Source organism: Eutrigla gurnardus (genome assembly GCF_963514095.1).
Source record: "Eutrigla gurnardus genome assembly, chromosome: 6".
Classification (NCBI taxonomy): Eukaryota; Metazoa; Chordata; class Actinopteri; order Perciformes; family Triglidae; genus Eutrigla; species Eutrigla gurnardus.
Window position 1 is genome coordinate 13,579,268 of NC_139920.1, and position 20,402 is coordinate 13,599,669.

General features: G+C 39.4%; 2 protein-coding genes across 3 annotated transcripts; both read left to right on the plus strand.

Annotated features, from left to right (window-relative positions):
* The first annotated feature begins 1,030 nt into the window (after positions 1-1,030).
* On the plus strand, positions 1,031-13,624 carry LOC311014684 (glutathione hydrolase-like YwrD proenzyme). Of its 2 annotated transcripts, none has more exons than XM_084011417.1 (12): positions 1,031-1,204; positions 2,029-2,182; positions 2,263-2,416; positions 3,286-3,492; positions 4,784-4,936; positions 5,021-5,108; positions 5,588-5,759; positions 7,201-7,357; positions 7,546-7,728; positions 10,001-10,085; positions 10,469-10,564; positions 11,623-13,624. In XM_084011417.1, the coding sequence occupies exons 1-12, from the start codon at positions 1,105-1,107 to the stop codon at positions 11,766-11,768; spliced, it is 1,695 nt and encodes a 564-aa protein (XP_083867543.1). In that variant the 5' UTR covers positions 1,031-1,104; the 3' UTR covers positions 11,769-13,624. The 2 variants fall into 2 exon arrangements, with proteins under 2 accessions (XP_083867543.1, XP_083867544.1); XM_084011418.1 differs by having other exon boundaries at positions 7,300-7,357.
* Positions 13,625-14,820: 1,196 nt separating this feature from the next.
* On the plus strand, positions 14,821-19,968 carry tm4sf18 (transmembrane 4 L six family member 18). Its single transcript, XM_084010963.1, has 4 exons — positions 14,821-15,154; positions 17,181-17,249; positions 17,841-17,983; positions 18,741-19,968. The coding sequence occupies exons 1-4, from the start codon at positions 14,975-14,977 to the stop codon at positions 18,937-18,939; spliced, it is 591 nt and encodes a 196-aa protein (XP_083867089.1). The 5' UTR covers positions 14,821-14,974; the 3' UTR covers positions 18,940-19,968.
* Positions 19,969-20,402: the final 434 nt, after the last annotated feature.

The following is a 20,402-nucleotide window of genomic DNA, read 5'->3' on the forward strand; positions in this document are numbered from 1 at the left end:
TATAATCATTTTTCATAAATAACATTTCATTGCCTGTCACAGGATGACAGATGTGAGAAATCTGAGAGCGAAACAATGATTTTGAGCAATGTTTTTCATTTATCACAATAAACCTGCTTAAAATGCCCATAATAGGGATACCTGATAATCACTTTACCACAGCTGTAACCAATGGGGTGAATCCAGCCGTATATTACTTGTGCATCTTGTAAACTTGAGTTAACATTGATTAGGAACAAAGAACTCTATAATGAAATCATCGATTTTGAAAGGTTTAGAATCTGTCAGCATTTTAACAAAGTTGCTTTGGATCAACTGATAACAGCCATTCATGCGCTGAAATCAAAACGGGTGTTTGGATCGGATGCTGGCGTCTGTTATCACTCTCTCACACAAGAGGTCTCTATGATTTAATGTATTTGTCTGAAATCATGAAAATTCAAAAACCTCTTGACACCCCTCTCCCACGGTTTGACTTCCTACTGTTTGTCAACATGACCAACAGTTTCTATCCTCTCCTTTTTCTAAATGTTATGTTTTGTCAAACATTTTCACCCATATTGTTTTGTAGAGTGACAACGTTAACCTTAAAGTGAACTTAAAAGTTTGCAAATGTGAGCTAAGGAGAGTTAAATAATAAATTGGGCATTTTATCTTCACCCCATTATGACCTATTTATTCCTGATGTGTCACTGAGGTTTTGTAGACAAAACAAACAATTGACAGACTGCAAGATGTTTCTGTACGTCCACACATGACAAATATAACCTTTAACTACCTTGTTATTCCATCATAGTCCCTTTTTAATTAGTCATGGCTTGGAGATAAAATGGGAATATAAACCTTGAACCAAATAAACAGGCAGTATTGAAATTACTTTCAATTTGTCAACTGTAATGTGGCTTTAGAATTTATTTCTGCTGCAACTGAAACCTTAGCATCCATCGATGTTATCTGTCATCCTTTTCTCTGATGCCGTCCTAGTTGAGCCAAAGTCAATCGATACCCGAGAAACCGATCAGAAGTTGAAAGTCCAATACAGTTTAATTTTTGTCCCGTTATTTTGCCTTGTTGCTGCCACTAGTCGCTGGTAGTGAAAGCGGGATGGATACCGACTTGACGTTCTCCTCTCGTCGGTCCCCTGTTGTGTGTTTAAACGGCTGTGTGGCGTCGAGCCAGTCGCGAGCTTCTGATATAGGACTAGGTAAGTGGAAAACGGTTGCCATGGTGATCTGTATTAGGCAACACGATGACAAATCACCTGAATTCGTTTCGCACGAACTCCAAAATCGTGAAACCGAGAACAAAGCATCATTTTGACACAAACTTGGAACACAGCAGGACAAGCAGGCAGTTTACGGCTAGTCAACAATGAGAGCTAAACGCTAACGCAATGCTAGTGAATCTAATCTAACACTAAACTGTAATGCATCACACTAAAAAAAGAGGGCGTTTTACATTAGACTACTCCGAGTTTAACTTCATAAAAGAGTAAAACACTGATGATGACTCATACGTATGTGATGACGGTAGTTTTTATGCAATTAAAGTATTATACCAATGTTGTTGTTGTTGTCAGCTGTCCCCCCCGCGACCCAGAATAAAGGATAAACGGTAGACTGTTGACAATTGACTGTTTACAATTATTTCATCTCTAGCCAATACTACAAATCTCTTATTACTGACATCCATCCATCCATGTTATTGTTTATTTTCATTGTACTGCCTCTGAGATTTGAGATACCAATGGGAATGAAGGGAATTTAATTTATGCAGCGCACTCAGTAAACATGACACATGAGACATTTGAGGTGGAGGTTCTCAGCATTGGTGAACTCGAAAACTTTCAAAAAATACCCAAAACGGTTTACACAGATAAATGCCATGAGGGGAAAGTGAGAAGATAAGTTTTTTTCTTTCTAGTATGCTGGGGAAAAGGACCCTACAAATTGGTATTAAATTCATCTAAAACACTAAAAGGACCTTTTAGGGTCTAGGGTTGCATTAATCACATGTATTTGTGTCCAGACATCCTGAAGCGTGGTGGTAATGCAGCGGATGCTGCGGTTGCCATAGCAGCAGCACTAGCTGTAACAGAGCCATGCAGCACTGGTCCTGGTGGAGATGCCTTCTGCTTGTTCTACAATGGAAACAATGGAGAGATCAGAGGAATTAACGGCAGGTGGAAACTATTCTTTCACTGCTGCTATTGATGTCTTCACAACACAGAATTATTAGCTGAGCCTCTGTCTGTGTCCTCAGTGGTTGTTTGCCCAGAGCCCAGACCCTGGACTTCCTGAAAGGACGTGGTTATACTGCGGAGGCCCCTCCTTCCCCTTTTGATGCCTTGAATGTCACAGTACCAGGGGCCCCTGCATGCTGGTGCGATACCGTACAGCTGTTTGGTAGTCACAAGGTTTGACTGTGTGTTTGTGTTTGTGTATCCAACTGGGAAGAACTGTGTGTGAGCTGGGTAACAACTTAAAAGGTAAACACTGCAAAAGGAAACAGATTGACACACCACCAACATACACAAACACCCTTGGAAGTAAGAATCTTTACACTTGTGTGTGGGTTGTAAACAGTGGTGTTGAAGGTGGAACCAAGAACACACTCACACAAGGATAAGACAAACACATTGGGCTCTGTGGATATTTTCTTTTTTTGAAAAAAGTGTGGTATTTAAACAAGTTCTAGTATGCACAAGTATGAACCTCAAAACAAGTATAATATGTCCCCTTTCAATTGTAACAGTAATTGGAGATAATGTGATATCAGTGCAGCTACAATAGGATTTTGATAATAGTTTTTCAGTTGGCTTTCAGTTAAGTTCCAGACTCATATTTTGCAACATTTATAGATGGGGAAATCAGTTAAAATAGTTTTGCCACAAAAATCAGCAGATCTGAATGCAGCATACTCACTAGAAACACTTTTCTTTATTTAAAATACTCACATTTAGATAAAGTAATGAGATACATAAAAAAAAAGTTCTCTACTGTTTCTTTTGTGAGTCAGAATTGAATAAATGATTAACTAAGGTGGAAGTGAGTTTTGTAAACATTAAGTTTAAGTATATCAGAAAACACTTAGTCATAACCCAGAAGTGTCTTCACAGATTGCTACGAACTATTACATATTTTTTTCTGTTTGAAACGCTCACAGAAGAAATTACAAACCATGTAGTCGTCACATATTTCTTCTCAAAACAATGACTCACACTTCCTGCGCAGCGAGGTTTCCTGTGAGGTAATAAGCATGTGTTTCCTCTCCCCGTTTCCCTAGCTATCCTTGCAGGAGGTCCTGAGCGGGGCTAGGGAGCTTGCAGAGGTGGGGTTTCCTGTTGCCGAGGTAACAGCTCACCATTGGGCAAAATGGGTGGCTGCTCTTAGAGATGCTGGAAAGGAACTAGGCGGAGATCTGCTGATTGAAGGTGATGCCCCCACATTCGGACAAGTATTCAGAAATCCTAGCCTGGCCCACACCCTGAAGGTAAATACTTGAAACTAAAACATACACACAAAACCCCCACATATCCATAGGTCATGTGAGGAGCAATGGTATATTTTTTTTCTGAATTAGTACTATTTGGAACAGAAGTAAATGGAACAATGTAGAACCCCAGACAAACCGCTGTGCTGGTCCCTTGTCCTCCCAGAGGTTTCTTTTTCTAAACTTGACTTGACTAACCTCCTATGGGAAGACATTGGATGAACCCAGGAGCATCATGGGTGATTAACTCTGAACCAAATAGTGTCTTGAACTCCAATTTTGGATTTGTCCAATACTTTGGTTTCTGACTAACTACCTACAATATGAACGACATTCCCATCAGCTATACTTTTTGTTTAGTGCTAATTAGAAAATATTAGCATGGTTACATGCTTAACGACGATGGTCAGCATAAACATGCATAAACATCAGCATGCTAGCATTGTCATTGGGAGCATTTTAGCATGTTGATGTCCTGTGAAACCGAATTTGTACCTGTGACTGTCCTTTAATAATTAAGCAGCTATAGTGGAACTGAGATGTAAAAATGACTGAAAAATTAAAATTGTTAAATAATAATAACACTGACACTGTCAATATCTTGACATTTTTTTTCTGGTGCGCTTTACAATATTCTTTCAAACATAATTTTGATGTTTTGTGACACTGTTTTGTGATGTTTTTTTTCGAAATGTTTTTTGTCATATGTGACCATGATTATTAGTGTGTGTGTGTGTGTGTGTGTGTGTGTATGAGAGAGAGTGTGTTTACAATGTAGCAATCATCTAAACACGTTCATTTTGTAGTTTCCTGTCAGTGACTTCACTAGAGCGATGGCTATCCCCACTATTTGAATTTGTGTTTGTCTCTTTGTGTCACCATTGAAGATCGATGCTCTTCTGTAATGCGACATCAAACACTCAGTCTTTACTCATTCAATAATGCAGGAAAACGGAGCACACACCCACACACACACATTCCTGTGACAGAAGAAACAATAGCAGTGACCTCATCCTCATTGATGGATGGTTTCCATGGCATCATAACGGTAATTCCTGAGTGATGACGATGTGTGTTAATTTCTTGTGGTGAAAAATCACACATTCACACACTACATCCTGTTCATTCACTATTGGACTTGTAGATACACACAATAGTGGACATGTCACCTGTATATCTTTCAAACTCTAGACTTGATTTGCATTACCATATTCTAATGGTTGTTTTTTTGTGCTGTGGATAAGCTGATTGATTGAACAGTTAATTGATTGGTTGGCTGATGGATTGACAGGAGCTGGGTGAGCATGGCAAACCAGCTTTCTACCAGGGCAGAGTGGCGCAAGCCATCGTCGACATCATCAACCAAAACGGGGGAGTCATGACCCTGGATGATCTCAGCAGCCATGAAAGTGAGGTCATCAACCCCATAAGCACAGGATACAAGGTGAGGTCAGCGACCATAGATGCCCATTCTGTCTGTATTTTGATAACATGGTCAGCGGAGGGAATGACTCCATTGTGTGTTCAGGGTGTGCGTCTGTGGGAGCCTCCTCCTAACAGTCAGGGATTGGCAGCCCTGCTGCTACTCAACATCCTGGAGAACTTCCCTCTCAAAGGTATTCACTGGCAACGTACCAGCAGGGATGCATTAGGGCCATGTTGTGAGTAAAAATTCACTTCATGGAAAAAAGAAACATTTACCTACTCACATTATTACTGATATTAGTCTTCCTACTTTTGCCTGGGATTAGATATTCTTCTCTTACATCTCTGCCCCCAGAACATTACATGTTGTGAATGGAATTCAGTTCGTGCGTCTCAAAACATTAAAAAAGACACATGAAAACATTGTTGTTTCTAGAAACAATGTCACGATTTCTCTGCATGTATGTAATAGTTCCCTATATATATATATATATATATATATATATATATATATATATATATATATATATATATATATATATTTATATATGGGACTCAGACAGATTTATATGCAATTTCCCAACTCATTATCACTTTGTTCCCCCCCTCCTTGTGTGTGTGTGTGTGTGTGTGTGTGTGTGTGTGTATGTGTGTGTTTGTGTGTGTGTAGATGCAGGACATAACAGCTCTGACTATATCCATATACTGGTGGAAGCTGTGCGCTTGGCACTAACCGACGCTCTGCGTTACCTGGGTGACCCAGATCATGTGACTATCCCTCTGGAAACCTTACTGGACAAGAGCTACAGCCACCAGCGAGCGCAGCTCATTAGCATGGACAGGTGTGTGTTTCTGTGTCTGTGTGAGTAAGGGTGTGTGTCTGTTAGTACCAGTGTGTACCTGTCATGTTCTGTTGACTTAAGATAGGACTTTAGACTTTTACAATCCCTAAATGCCTCGGTCCCTCCTCCACTGTTCCATCTGCTGTGTCTGTATGATTTGGCAACAATACGTATTGATTGGTCAGTACTGTAGACTTAAGGCCCTTATCAGCTCAGACAAACAAACTATAAAAGTATTTTGATACTTTTCATAATAACTTTTCATTATTCATCCCATAAAGCAAACATTATCTTTGAAATACCTGGGGGTGCACTGTCCTGGACTCATGTGGACTTCATCTGCAACACGGTGCAGCAGAGAATTTAGTTTTTAAGGAGGCTAATTTGGTAATTTGTAGTTAGTAATGAAATCCTTAATCTGTTTGCTGCTCCACCATACAAAGCATCATGTAGAACAGTGGTTCGGCCTGGCTCAGTTACTTCTCAGTCCAATACTAAGCCAGGACACTAAACGGCTATTGGGGATCTAGTCCAAGGTGGTGGGTCGCTCTGTGGAAAACCCCCTCCTAAACAGCTGCACTAAGCATACCCTCAGACTGGCTGCCCTGGGACCTTCTCATGTCCTATGATGCATACAGACTTCTGCCCTCTGGGAGGGGCTATCGGTAGACCTTTTCAATAAAAGTCCATGCATCAGGAATTTCTTCATTACAAGCTGCCTGCTTGTCTTTAGCTAATTATGTGCTTGTCTTGAGCTGAAGACGTAAAGCAGCATTCTGTTGCTAGAAGAGCTGTGGACTGTGATTACTGTGAACAGCATTGGGAATCTATTGCAAGATAATATGTTTTTGCTTTTTCTCTGATGGTCCTAGCATTGTAGATTTCTATAGTGTACAGTAATGTAAAGGAGACTTTCATCCTCAACTCAAGCTTCAATAAACCCTAATCAGAATGTCTCTCCATACACACAATAAGAAAATGATCCTCTTCACAGTCATTATGTTTACATTTACGTAATAAACCAGGTAACTTGGGGATGTGCTGCAATAGCTTGGTTACGGTAAAACCTGTGTGTACATGCAGCTGGTAATCAGATTTGTTGGCCAAGCATATGGTTTATTAGTGATATATGATGTTACAGGCTGAAGAGCGCTTTTGTTCTGATAAGAACATTAGGACTGACACCCTGTGAGAGGACAGATAGTGAGAAAGCACACAATTACAAAGACTATTGAAGTGATAACCAGTGCTTACAATGTACTTTGGGGCTTTGTTATTCAACTGATAGGATCTTTATTTTCCTATTAAATATATTTGATAAAAGATTATATTTATATTCCTTTTGAATACAAATGAGCATTCAGTAGTTACCCCCTTTTTACTCGTTATTTATCTTTCATTCCCTTTAAAACCTTTTAATTGTGTGGGTGTTTATTTGTAGGGCCATGGAAGAAGTGCAGCCTTGCCCGACAACAGGAAGTGACACAGTCTATTTCTGTGTGATTGACAGTCAGGGCAACGCCTGTTCATTTGTCAACAGCACCTACATGGGCTTTGGGAGTGGGCTGGTACCTCAGGATTGTGGATTCTCACTACAGGTCTGTGGGGTCAGAAAGAGGGTTTGTGTGGGTTTGTGTGCAGGTGGTTGATATGACTGTTTTTAGTCACTGCAGAGTAACAATTTCCATAGAGCATATCCCCTATGAAAGTAGAATTTCCAGATTGCTTTTGACCCAAAAGTTTGAAAATGTGCATTAACATTTCTGGTTTTCATGAAAACGTACAGAATCGCGGTGCCAGTTTTTCTCTGCGTCGTGACCACGTTAACTGTGTTGCTGGGGGGAAGCGGCCATATCACACCATAATTCCTGCACTTCTGACTGACGACCAAACCAAATCACAACAACCGCGACTCCTCGCTGCACTGGGGGTGATGGGGGCTTTCATGCAACCACAGGGACACGTCCAGGTGAGCCATCAACAAAAGACTTTGGTTGAGAATGAAGTGCAAAAAAATAGCTTTGAGATAAAATATATAAGAATCATAACATTTTTTAAAATGTATTTATACATATATAAATGTATTATGTTTGTGATCTTTTTACCTTTTGATTTGATGTCACCAGTGTTGGGCAAGTTACTCTAAAAAAGTAACTAGTTAAAGGAGTCATCACCAGGAAATCGCAATTTCTCTTGTTAAAACATGCATATCTGTGTTTGACCTCAGTTGAAACTTGCCTGAAAGGCTGGAGTTTGAAAGTGGCGCCGTTTTTTCGCTTCTGCTCTTTTTCCGAACAGGAATAGCACACAAGGGTGTGCATTCCTAAAGCACGAGATTTTGATTCTGCGCCTTCGGTGACGTCACCGTGGCGGCTACTTGCATAAGCCCACCCCTCTTTCACCACCCAACCCCGCCCCGTCCGCTACCTGAAATCGCCGAAGCGCCGCCATTATGTTTTGGAGTCTGCATGCAGGCAAGCCCCCCCGGCTCTGTCCTTCCTGCGGCGAATCAACGCGCGCCTCATTACATATTATACAATGCACATCCGGACCAGTCAAAACCTCGCGCGTAATCTCGCGTGATAAAATCGCGGTACGAAAAAGGGTCAGAACAAGCTCAATGTTTGATTAAAATTTTTTTTTTTTTTTCTAATAAGTTTTACGAATTGATCCAAAGCGATCCAAGGGCGGCTGGATACGTATAAAACCAGGTTATGACTCCTTTAAAGTACTAGTTACTTCTCCCAGAAAATAACTAAAGTAGTTACTGAGTTACAAATTCTAAAAGTACCTAGTTACTTTGGAAAGTAACTATTGCGTTACTTTCAAATAATTTTTAAATACTGACGTGTCAAATAATTTGGACCCCATCTCCATCCCTCTTTGACGGAACTTAAAATACATGTGCGTGTTCAATTATTTATGATAAATCTGAATATTATAATGGAATGGATACTCAATACATTACAAACAGAAATCCACAGTGCACAAATCTAAACAATTTTATCGGAGATATTATAATTACTATGCTTATAGAGTGGATTGGTAAAAATCACACAATATATCTTTTGGAACTTTTCATATTTATTGCACCTCAACAGGTCACAACTAAGCAAAATGAAATTATGCTTGTTAAGCAATGTACCAACAATAAATAATACATATATTTACTGTTTGTAGTGTAAATTAGGGGGGAAAAACAGTAGACATACTGTATGTATGTTTTTACGTAATGTTGTGTGCAAGGAGGACATTTTGATTTCAGAAGTGGGGGGGACAAAAGTATTTTTAATAAAACTCTAACTCTTTCAGTTCACTGTGTTTTCTAGTAGTTCTTCTAGTTTTCTATTGCTACGTTTAAGTTTACTGTTCCCTTTTTTGGTTTGACTGGTTGTAAATCATGTAGCAAAACATTATCACCCAATTCTAATCCAATAGTAATAATAACAACAATAATAATAATACATTTTATTGATCAGATTATTGAGAGCTTTGTAAATGATGAGGAGGATCTTGAAGTGGATGTGCTGCTTTATTGGGAGCCAGTGAAGGTGTTGCAGGTGTGTAATGCATTTCTTTGAGTAACTTAGACTTTTACTTCTAAAGAAGTCTCTTATGTCCATTTTTTTTAGACATCCTGGCTGCGTCTAATTACCAAACACACATACACACATGGACACCGATTCAAAGGTTAATGTAAATAAAACCTCTGATATTACAATCCTTCTAGCTGACGTGAACCAGGCAGAACAAACTCCCAACTTCCAGTAGCGGACTCCTGTAGGACTCCTGACCGCAGACTAGAAGACCGGTCGGTGTGCAAGCAAGATGGAGTGACAGCGGGGACGGCCAATCACACAGTCTTCAGCTTGAGCGGCCGTTTTCCGCTTGGTCCTAGTGCTTGACGTGTCTCTGTTTACTATAGCGTAACATTTGTTTTTTCTGCCTTCAATGAAGTAACGCGACACATTTTTTGGCAGTAACGATAACGGCGTTATAATAATGAGATGAGTAATCAATTAGATTACTCATTACTGAAAATAGTAACGGCGTTATTCCCTTCACTGGATGTCACTTTGTATTATTTCAAAGTGAGACTAGTTCAGGCATCAGAGAAATCTTTAGAAACACATTTTTGTGTGCACCAGGCTATGGGACTTCACTACATTGGTTTTTACTTTAATTATGGTTCAGTTTTAGGAGTTCAATGTGTTAAAAACTGAAGTTGCTCCTTTTTTTAGGTGATGTTGAACATGTTGGAGTTTGGGATGAATCCTCAACAAGCTCTGGACGCACCGAGACTCTATGTGCATTATGACCACAAAGGTATGCTCCGCAAAACTCACACAAACAGGCACATACAAAGAGCAGTGTGCTAGTATAGACATCATTTATATTCACATATAACGGGGAAGAATTACAGCTAACATCTAATTGTAGCCAATATGTAATTATGGGTCTGCTATCTGGCACTCTATCCAAGATTTGAATAGTAAAGTTCATATTTTATTAGCCATAAAATGGCTAATAAATGGATGTAGGGCGGGATGTAGGGCGGGAAGTGACATCATAAACTGTAACTTAATTTAAATGACATCATAAACTCTAACTTAATTTCGATGACATCGTAAACTGTAACTTGATTTGAGATGAGAATTGTGGGAATTTTGTGACTAAAATCATAGTCTGATTAAACATTCTGTGTGTAGCTGATCAGTGGTCGGTTAATTTGGAGGAGGGGTTCGACCAGCAGGTAGCAGAGGAGCTTAGAAGACGGGGCCACACAGTCAGCTGGCCAATCACAGGTACCTTCTTTTTCACACAATTGCCATTGGCTGCATGGTATTGTTTTACATAATTTTTTACAAATGTTTTTATATTGATGAGGCATTTAATGATAAATAGGTAGATGTAGCCTACTCAAGAGTGAATGTGTTACATAACAGCTATAAATAAGACTATGGCTGAAACAACTGGTTGTCTCAAATCAGTGGTACCGCAGTTCCCGTTGCAAACAGGATCTTTTTATTCATTCCTCTTCGCTCGTGTTCTGGGTGAGTTAGCTGTTGCTCTCTGGCTTTTCTCAGTGTAAACATGTTTTGTGTGATAAAGCCATCAGCCTTTCAGTCCACTCTGCTTTGATTATTTTACTTTCTTCATTCTGGAAGACCAGCACCCACTTCATGATTGGATCACAGAGCTTTCAGTTTCCGTTACAGAAAAATACAATGTGAACTGAACCTGCTCTACCTAAAACTGTCTATATTTTACCACCTTTTATTTTAGAATTAACCAGTGAAGCCATTATTATTTATACACATTTCTAGCCTGTGTGTGTGGTCTGAAGATGTATGTTCTCACGTTGGGTTCAGGTTAAGACACTTGTGGTTTTAACATCATTCATTAACAAAAATAAATAAAAATGAAACATCTATTTCATCTGCTGAGTGCTGCTCATCACTTGAGAAAAGAAAACAGTATGCTGTTTATCTGCTAAGGAGCAGAACTAGTGAACCCAGATGTAGACAAGTCATATAGAAAGTTCAAGGTATTTGTAGTAAAATACTGGATGGAGATAGTTTTGGTGTTTGAGCTGAGCAGAGTGAGTTCAGAGGTCCACCAGTAACTGGTAGCCGAGTTTATGATCCAGCAGCACAGGGTTTTTGAAGAGGCTTCATTAGGGTGATGACATGCAGCTGATGGTTCTGCCCTAACTACGACAAACACACACACACACACACACACGCACGCACACACACACGTTAGCATGTGAATAAGACATGGGATATTTTGGTTTACAGCATGTAATAGAGAGACAATGTGGCTAAATTTTTTCCCTTTATCTTTTCATTCAAACACACAGGCCACAAGAGGTCTCAATTTGGGCGGGGACAGATCATCACAGTGGGGGATTGGTGGAACCCATCTGTCAATCAAGCTGATCCGCCATCAAGGGTGCTGTGGGCGGGATCAGACCCCAGATCAGATGGATGTGCTCAGGGATACTAGACATACGTGACCTCCTCTCCTCTTCCCTGTGGATGTGATATTTAGATGAATTCATCACAAAGCTTTCTAAAGGAATACTCCTACATATAAGATGTAGAACAGATGTAATATAAACATTTGGCTGTGATATCATTCACAGTCAATGCAAACCTTTGGTTTCTTTAATCATCATAAAGTGCCTTTTTTCATCACATGTCCCTCCACATCCTCTTCAACGTTTATATTTTCAAGCCACATTTATAAGCTAGTGCATCATTTTGTTTGCTCTTAAATGTCGAACAACAAATGTTGGTGTGACATTAAATGACATACCAAAGATGTCCTTACTCATCTCTGTGGTTTGGTTGAGATAATTACCTGTTTCAGTGTTTTTAATTACTTGCTGCTAGTCTAGAAATGACAACATCATTGTTACATACTGTATATAATCTTTCCAAATGTGCTCAATCAGTGCTGTATCCCCATTCAGATTTGTTCTGCATCATTGTCCTACACTTTAAAGTCAAGTATATTTCTGTTATAAATTAAATTTCTGTTATGATCTGTGAAATATGATCGATCTATTCATGATTGTATAGATTTTTATAATTTGTTCATAGCGATGCTTAGTTCTCGAAACTGTTTCTCTGTTCATGGGCTCATAATCGTCCACAGATTCCTCTGTACCTGATAAAGAGCAGATTTGTGCTCAAAACCTCTGAATTACATAAATAAATGTACAATATTGTACCAGGAGTTGTTGAGAGTCCTTAGGAAAGTATCATTGTGTTACATTTTTTTGGACTTTGCACATAGACAGCATGAATGTGCGTGGCTTTTTGCTCTGGTTTATGACCCGCTGTTCCACATTTTTGAAAACTGATTCCTTCTTTCTACTCGTACAAAACATATGAAGAACTATTGCGAGGATTTTATTACAGTCAGCTCTGTATATTGACAGCCCCGTCAGGCTGAAAGCTTATGTTATTTGCTTACTCACTGACCTTTTTCTCTAGCTCCACCATCAAGAATCAGAGTCTAATGGGCACATTGCCATTACATTTATTGAGCACACTCAGCCCAGGTCAAACCGTGCCAACATGACCTGTAGTCTTGTATTTCCAAACCAAAAGGTGCATATAGTTATCTCCCTGACTATTACCCTAAAATTAGCTGAGTCTGTTTCAAATCCCCAAGTGTTTTCGATGACAACGATACCTTTTCCACATGCTGCGACTCTCAGGATTTATGATCTGATGCTTTGCATATGATTTACCTGTTGCATTGCATGTTTTCAAGCAGGCTGGATGAAGTTGGTGTTCTGCCTTTGTGTATGTGTATGACCTTTATACTTATGTGCACTATTAACTGTCTAGAAATGCCCTGATGTCCCTCAACATACCACACAGACAGGATAAATAGAGGCAGACAGGATACATTTCAGTGGTCTGGGTTGTGACAAAAAAGGGATGATGATAGCATTACTCGGTAGACAGCTTTGTAAACCACTTATACCCCTGAGCAGGCGGCCCAAACATGATGCCACTTCAACACAAATCTCTTGATGTAGAAACTTGAACTTTGTCTCATTGTTGATCCCCTTACAGCTCCAACCCCGACCTGGTACCAACCGTTTACTCCTATAAAGAGCCATGTGTTCTGTCACCCAAACACACTCTGTTTTACATAATCTGTCTTAATTAACGCTGGTTGTTAGAGCAGTTTATCTGGATGTGTTGCATTCCGGCTGGATTATAAAGCAGCTCATAACATGTTGGGCCCCTGAAACACACATAAAGCACACAGAGTCTTTGTGGCTTACTGACACAGCACTATCAGGAGCCATGTTGTGGCCTATTGCCCCACAAAGACGTGCTGAGCTGAATTGGACTTGTAACACTGATCTGATCTACAATGTTGCTGTCTGGTGAAAACAATTTGCATCTTCCGAGTGCATGTAAATTATATGTAGGGGATTGAAAAAAATCTTAAATTTGGCCTATATCCTTTTATCTTGATTTAATAAATTAAAATATATTCTCCTCAAGGTTTGTCTTTGGTTTGTTTTTCTGAAAAGTTCCCATCTTGGAGAATTCTGTTGTCACTTAAGTTAGATTTATCACCAATTATTAATGTGTTTTGTTTTGGAAAATAACTGATTACATTTCCTTAGTGTTTAGTATTGTGTAAGTAGGTAGTTGTATTGAAACTTTAGCGGCTATTTATACTACGCTACAGTTCAGAAGGAGATATTGTAAGTTTTACTCCACTACATTTATCTGGCAGCTATTTGGTTTCAAGTAGATTTAAGATACAAAAAATATATGATCAGTTCATAAAATATAATGCATTTTTACAGATTTAACTTCTAAACTTCACTCCACCTTGACTGTATCATTAATAATGTTCCTTTGAGAAAGTGCCAGTTTTCTGCATAAAGAATACTTTTACTTTTGCTACTTTTAAGTACATGTTTTTGCTAATGCTTCTGTACTTTCGCAAACACGTTGAATCCAGGACTCTTACTTAGTAATAGAGTATCACAATTGAGTATAACAGTCAGTGTATTAGTTTATCGCCAGAAAATTGACCATTTAGAAAATTGATCAGTCATTTCATCATCTATCGAGAGAAACATGCCAAAGTTGTGCAATGTGCTGTATTTTACATATTTTTCATATCACAGTGAATCTACTAACAGTTAGCCTTGGGACTGACGATTTCACCTGTGGCTCTGAAAAGTCATGAGAGTTTTTGAAAAATAATTATTAACAATAATAAAGTATCAATCAATAATATAAGTCCTATACAGAACGCATTTACACATAATAGGGCACGTATTCTGTACAAATGTGTACGGCATGTGGAATAAAGGGATTTGGGAAAAAACTCACTGTTACAGTGACTCAATCATTCTGAAGGAAATTCATTCTTTGCACTTTATGAGGCTCGGTTGAATAGAGGCTGTGGGAAACACACACACTTTTGGGAGTATCTCTGGCTGAGGTCGGTGGTCGGCCCCCTTCCTGTGAGTGTGTTTCCTGGCGCACGTTGTGAAATGGCAGAACTCTCTCTGTAAGGAAGGAGGCTCTCGTGACTTGTTTTTGTTTCCTGGCTCCCCAGCTGCTCCGACCCTTCCCTCCCCTCTCTCTTTCTCTGACTCCCCTCGGCCCATTCCACTCCTCTCCTCTCCTCCCTACGGTTGTGTGTGTGTTTTTGGGTGAGCGATGTGTTGTTCGGTGGGTTTCGCCAGGTCTCTGGGTCTGGCCCTGCTGCCTCTGGCCCTCTGTTGCATCCTGGCAAACCTGCTGCTGCTGTTTCCTATGGGAGAAATCACCTACATCCAGCAGGACCGTCTGGCCAGCTACATCTGGTACTTTGGTGGAGTAGGAGGAGGGGGAGCACTGGTGAGTAAAAAAACATGTATTTATGTTCTAATGAGATAATAATCATAGGGTCATACTGTTTTGCTAAGGTTTTCTAGTTTTGCTAGTAATTAAGTTTCAAGTTTGTTTACCAGCTTAAAAAAAGGTTGACTGCTGAGGTTTTGACTTGTGGATGAAAATGTGGATGTAACTAAGGTATCTGCTACCACATGGTGGAACTCAACACTATTAATTAATCAATATTTTATTCAGGACAACCAAATTACAAAACACAGTAAAAGACATACAGTTTCATCTTAGAGAGTAATTTAGAGGATCTTAGAGACACATGATTTTTAGACCAAAATATGATTGAAGGTCAATTGCAGGAGCAGGAGGAGGACAATGGAGTGTTAATTTTTCTGCTACACTACATGCTGCTGATCTGATGGGTTTATTCTCCGAGCACAAAACAACGACTGGTTCGGTTTTAAGGAGAAGAGATTGTAATTTCCCAAAAAAGATTAACTTTGTTGACCAGCATGACTTCTTTTTTGGATTCACAAAGCTTTATTCTGTAAAATATTTATGTATCATAAATTTAGTTTGATGCCATATCATAACTATACTAGTAAGTCTCACAGTGGGCTGGGGTCATTTGAAAGGTCTCTCAGCTGTTTGACTTTCTAATGCAGAAGACGCACAATTTAGCAAGTAATTTAGTAATTTAACAAGTAGACCAGGTTCGAAACATTTTGGTACTGCGCTATTTCATTGTCTGAAAATGTATTTCTAGAGATGATGAAGAATTTAAAAACTGGAAGGGGGTTCATCACAATGATCAATTAATTATAAAGTCAAGTCAAGTTATGAGAGAGAAACGTCTGAACCTTAAAATGATTCTTTAACATGATGTAAAAGACACTTCCTGTAGATATTTCACAATAAAAGTGGGATTATGAACGTTGCCCTGCTGGAAGGTTCTCAATGGGAACTATGGAGGAAGTTTTTTTCAACATCAAGCAACAGCGAAAGGGGAATGGACCACAAAACATGATGATACATTTAAATCAGGGGACTTTAGAAATAAAGGCCCGACTCTTACTTAAATTAATAATGAGTACTTGTTCTTGCTGCATCTACAGGGATTTACTTCATGTTCAATTCTACAGGTTTTCATACGTGACTTTTTATCATATTTTTTGTCTCAGCTCACTTTTGCTGTGCTGTCCTTTTTTGGGGGGGCTTTTCCTTTTCTTTGTGGAAAATGATAAAGTGTTGAAAAGCAAACTGAACCCCTCTGAGAGAAATCTATCTTTAGCTCCATCCCTTCCTCTCTCTCCCTTTTCCTCACACATTTTTCCTTCTTTCTCGCTCTTCCTTTCTTGCTGTGCACTTCCCTCTGTGTTATCACTCTGCCTTTGCTCGAGTGCTTTGGAGGGACATCCAGGATGTGCATGTAATGGTGCCTATGATCTTTGTGTGTGTGCGTGTAAAACCTTGGGAACTTCCCTCCCTCTGTTAGGGTGTGATTTAAAGTCCTTCACAACAACACAGGAAAGAGGAGAAGGGAAAAGGGAGGGAAGGATATAAAAAGAATACGCTGATACAAACTGATGTAAGATCAGTTTGAGCGCCATTTATTCGCTCTTTGTCTCGCAGTTCTCTTTCCCTCCACACAACTAGTTCAGGATACCTTTAAATCTTATTTCTATGTTTATACTAACATAGCATGCTAACAGGCTATGTCCAAAATGAATCCCCAACTGTATAGTGCAGTATATTTTTCTTCCACCATGATGTTTTACATGCTACATACTATGCTAGTATGTGTTCCGTTCAAAGCATTGCTGGACCTAAGAAGAGCCGATGCCAATAAAGGAGCCACTGAGTTTAAATGATCCATATGAACAATAATGCTTTTAACAAGGATGACGATTGACAGGATAAGAGATAGATAGATAGATATTTATAGTAACTCTTTTCTTATCTCAAGCGTTTAAATGTGTATAATTTACTTAAAAGACAAAAAATATGCTGCTGTTCAGAAATATAACTGTGTTTCCAGATGCTGATACCAGCTGTGGTCTTCATCACTCTGGGGAAATGTAACTGCTGTTGGAATGAGAGCTTAATGGTAAGAGTCTTACCAAACCATCAAACACACCCAAAATCTACAAGACATACGTCTGGTCTGGACATACACTATGCTAAGCTAAGTCTGAATTTATGTTCATATATTTCTGTTTGCTACACACGGACCACTATTTATGAACTTCTTTTCCCCTTTGCTTGAATCAAAATATAAGGCTTTTTGGTCTGTCACCCCTTGTAACCCTGCAGAGTTCCCATTTTACAGCCACTTTGCTGTTTCTTTCTCACCACTTGGAGAATAATACTGTTCAGTTGTCATTAAGCCAGCCAACACTGCGTCCTTATGAGTTGGAATGCTAATGCTAATCCAGCTATGATAATTCAACAAGGGTCCCATTGTTCAGCAATACTCAACAAAGTAAGCTTGGCTCACACCATTCAAGCCACATGCACAGTTGTAGTTGTGTGTGTGTCTGTCTGTGTGTGTGTGTGTGTGTGTGTTGCAGCTGCCTCTGTATCTGATCTATGAAAGGAAATGAAACAGTTCGCATTCACACAGACAGGCAGTAACTCACAAAGGCGTCCAAACACGTTCTTCATTAAAATCACTTTTTGTGTCTGCGTTGCTCTCCAGATGTGTGGGTCGGTGTTGGCAGCTGTGGTCGGCCTGGTGGGGTCTGGCTACTGTTTCGTCATGTCAGGATTCGCCTTGGTGCAGGGTCCTCAGTGCTTCACATCTTATGGATGGTCGTACCCGTTTGCAGACCAGAGGGGCAGGTAGGGAGATACCGTGTGTTTGGTGGCAAGGGGTGATTATAAACCAACATATATGTCTTCAAGGGCGGCAGCTAATGATTATTTTCATCTGCATCTTGTTTTCAATGTATTTATTAAGCATTAAGTCTATTAAAGTAAAGTGGAAATCCGTCACAATGTTTTTGTCACTCCAGCAGTCCAAAACCCAGTTTAATTTACAATGAAATAAATATTTGAGAAGTTGGTACCAGCTAAATTCTGGCACTGTTGCTTAAATGCTTTAATGACAAATGATTGCTAAAACATCAGAATCATATGTTAGTTGACTCATCCAAATTTTTCATTTAATCTTGACTCCATCTTCTGCATGTGACCCAGATCCTACCGTGGTTAAAGTGATGGTTCGGAGTGAAATGCACCCTAGGTAATTTCCACCATGACATCCAGCCAAATAGTACTAGTACTAAGCCATTCGGCTGATAGCCCTATCTTGACCAATGCTGCTGACCATTGCTAAAAATGCTTCCGAGGGGGTGTTTGGCTGGATGTCATGGTGGAAATTACCTAGGGTGCATTTCACTCCGAACCATCACTTTAAAACAGATTACAAACACATTTAAAAAGTGTTACAGTGGACAACTTTTCATGTGGTATCGCTTAGTGAAGTCATCAGTGTGTAATTTATATTAGTATTTCAGTATTTTAACCATTTAGTACAACACTCAGAATGTTGGTAGTTGCGGTCTGTGTTTGACCTCTCTCTTTCTCTCTGTCCCAGGTATCTCTTACAACCAGAGACGTGGTCACGGTGTCTTCAGCCGGTTCACATCGTGGAGTGGAACGTGACCCTGCTGTGTGTTTTACTGGGCCTGGCTGTCCTGGAGTTCATCATCTGCCTCTTACAGCTGGGAAACGGTCTGGTCAACGCCGTCTGTCGGCCCTGTTGCTACAAGCAGGAGTATAGCCTTAATGCTTAGATCCACACACACACACATATGTATGTAGACCTGCCTGCTGAGACACAAGTGCAGACAGTTCACACGATCAACATGTATGCACCCATACAGGACATTAATGAATACATGCGTAAGCCTCATTGCCCAGCACCACGTGTATGTGTGTGACTGTGAGTGCAACTCAACCTTTGTGAGACACACATGCAGTATAGTCGAGTTGTTAAAGTAGTCACCTATCACTGTCGTCATAGGTGATGCTGTGATGATGATTATGATGATCAACATTTCATACACAACAGGTTATTAGTCCATAACAATGTAGAAGTGTGTGTGTCCTGAATACCCCATAGAAACATAAATAAGGATGAAACGAGGCCGTACAAATAAGAAAGACCTAGTAGATCCTTGTTAATAATATTATTTGTTATATGGGATATTAGGTTTCACTGAAGTAAGTAGTAATGTGTGAAACTTTCATGTGCCCTCTTTTGTTTTTTAATGAAGATCAAAATCGGTGTTTTTACACTCAAGTGACAAATGTTCCCTTCATGAAATCTTTATTCTTAAAGTCAAAGTCACTCACTGTCTTTATTATCATTATTGATTGTATAGTTTTTATACATCCATAATAACTACACTACCATTTTAATCGCATAAACAGATGATGTCCAGATGATGATGATGACCAATGTCATTCATCTAGTATTCTTTAGGTGGTAGCCATGTATTGTTTGATAAGGTTGGAAATTCAAATGACATGCTCTTGTGTCATTGCAGACAGCATCTTGGCTGACATGATTATCTTGATGCATCAGGAAGTGGTTCTTATGGTTCCAACATTCATCCACGTTGTTGGATCACTTAAGGATTAAGAGCATCACTTTGTGTGTGTTTGTACATTTGTTTTAATTTTCAGAGCATTTTGTTGTAAATTGTTTTCTCTACGTCTTTTGATCCGTGTTAACTGACATTTTATATATATTTTAGTGAGATATTTTTATAATGTTTGTTTGTGCTGCCTTGAATAAAAAATGACTATTTCCATTGTAATTATCCAGTGAATCATTGAGTTGGAGCTGATTTTTGACTTCACTTATAGAGGAGGAGGGTCTTTGACACAAATGCAATATTGACCTGCATGTGATAAGCTCAACATGTAGGTTTGCGTATGCGTTGTTATCAATTATGGGGATGTATTCCAGAAAGAAGGTTTAACAAACTCTGAACTCTGAACCCTGAACTATGAGTTGACCAAGATGGGAAAATCCGAGTTTCGGTTCCAGGGGTGTGTTCCTGAAAGCAGGTTTTGCTAAAACCCTGAGAAGAAGGATACTCTGGGTTTTCCGTTCCAGATAAACTTCAGAAAAAGACAGAAAAAGTTCCTATCACAAGGTGGATGGGGAGGATATTTTCTTTTGTATCAGTGGCAGATTATGAATAAAATTGCATAATCAACCTTAATAACAATGATAAACCTGTTTTAA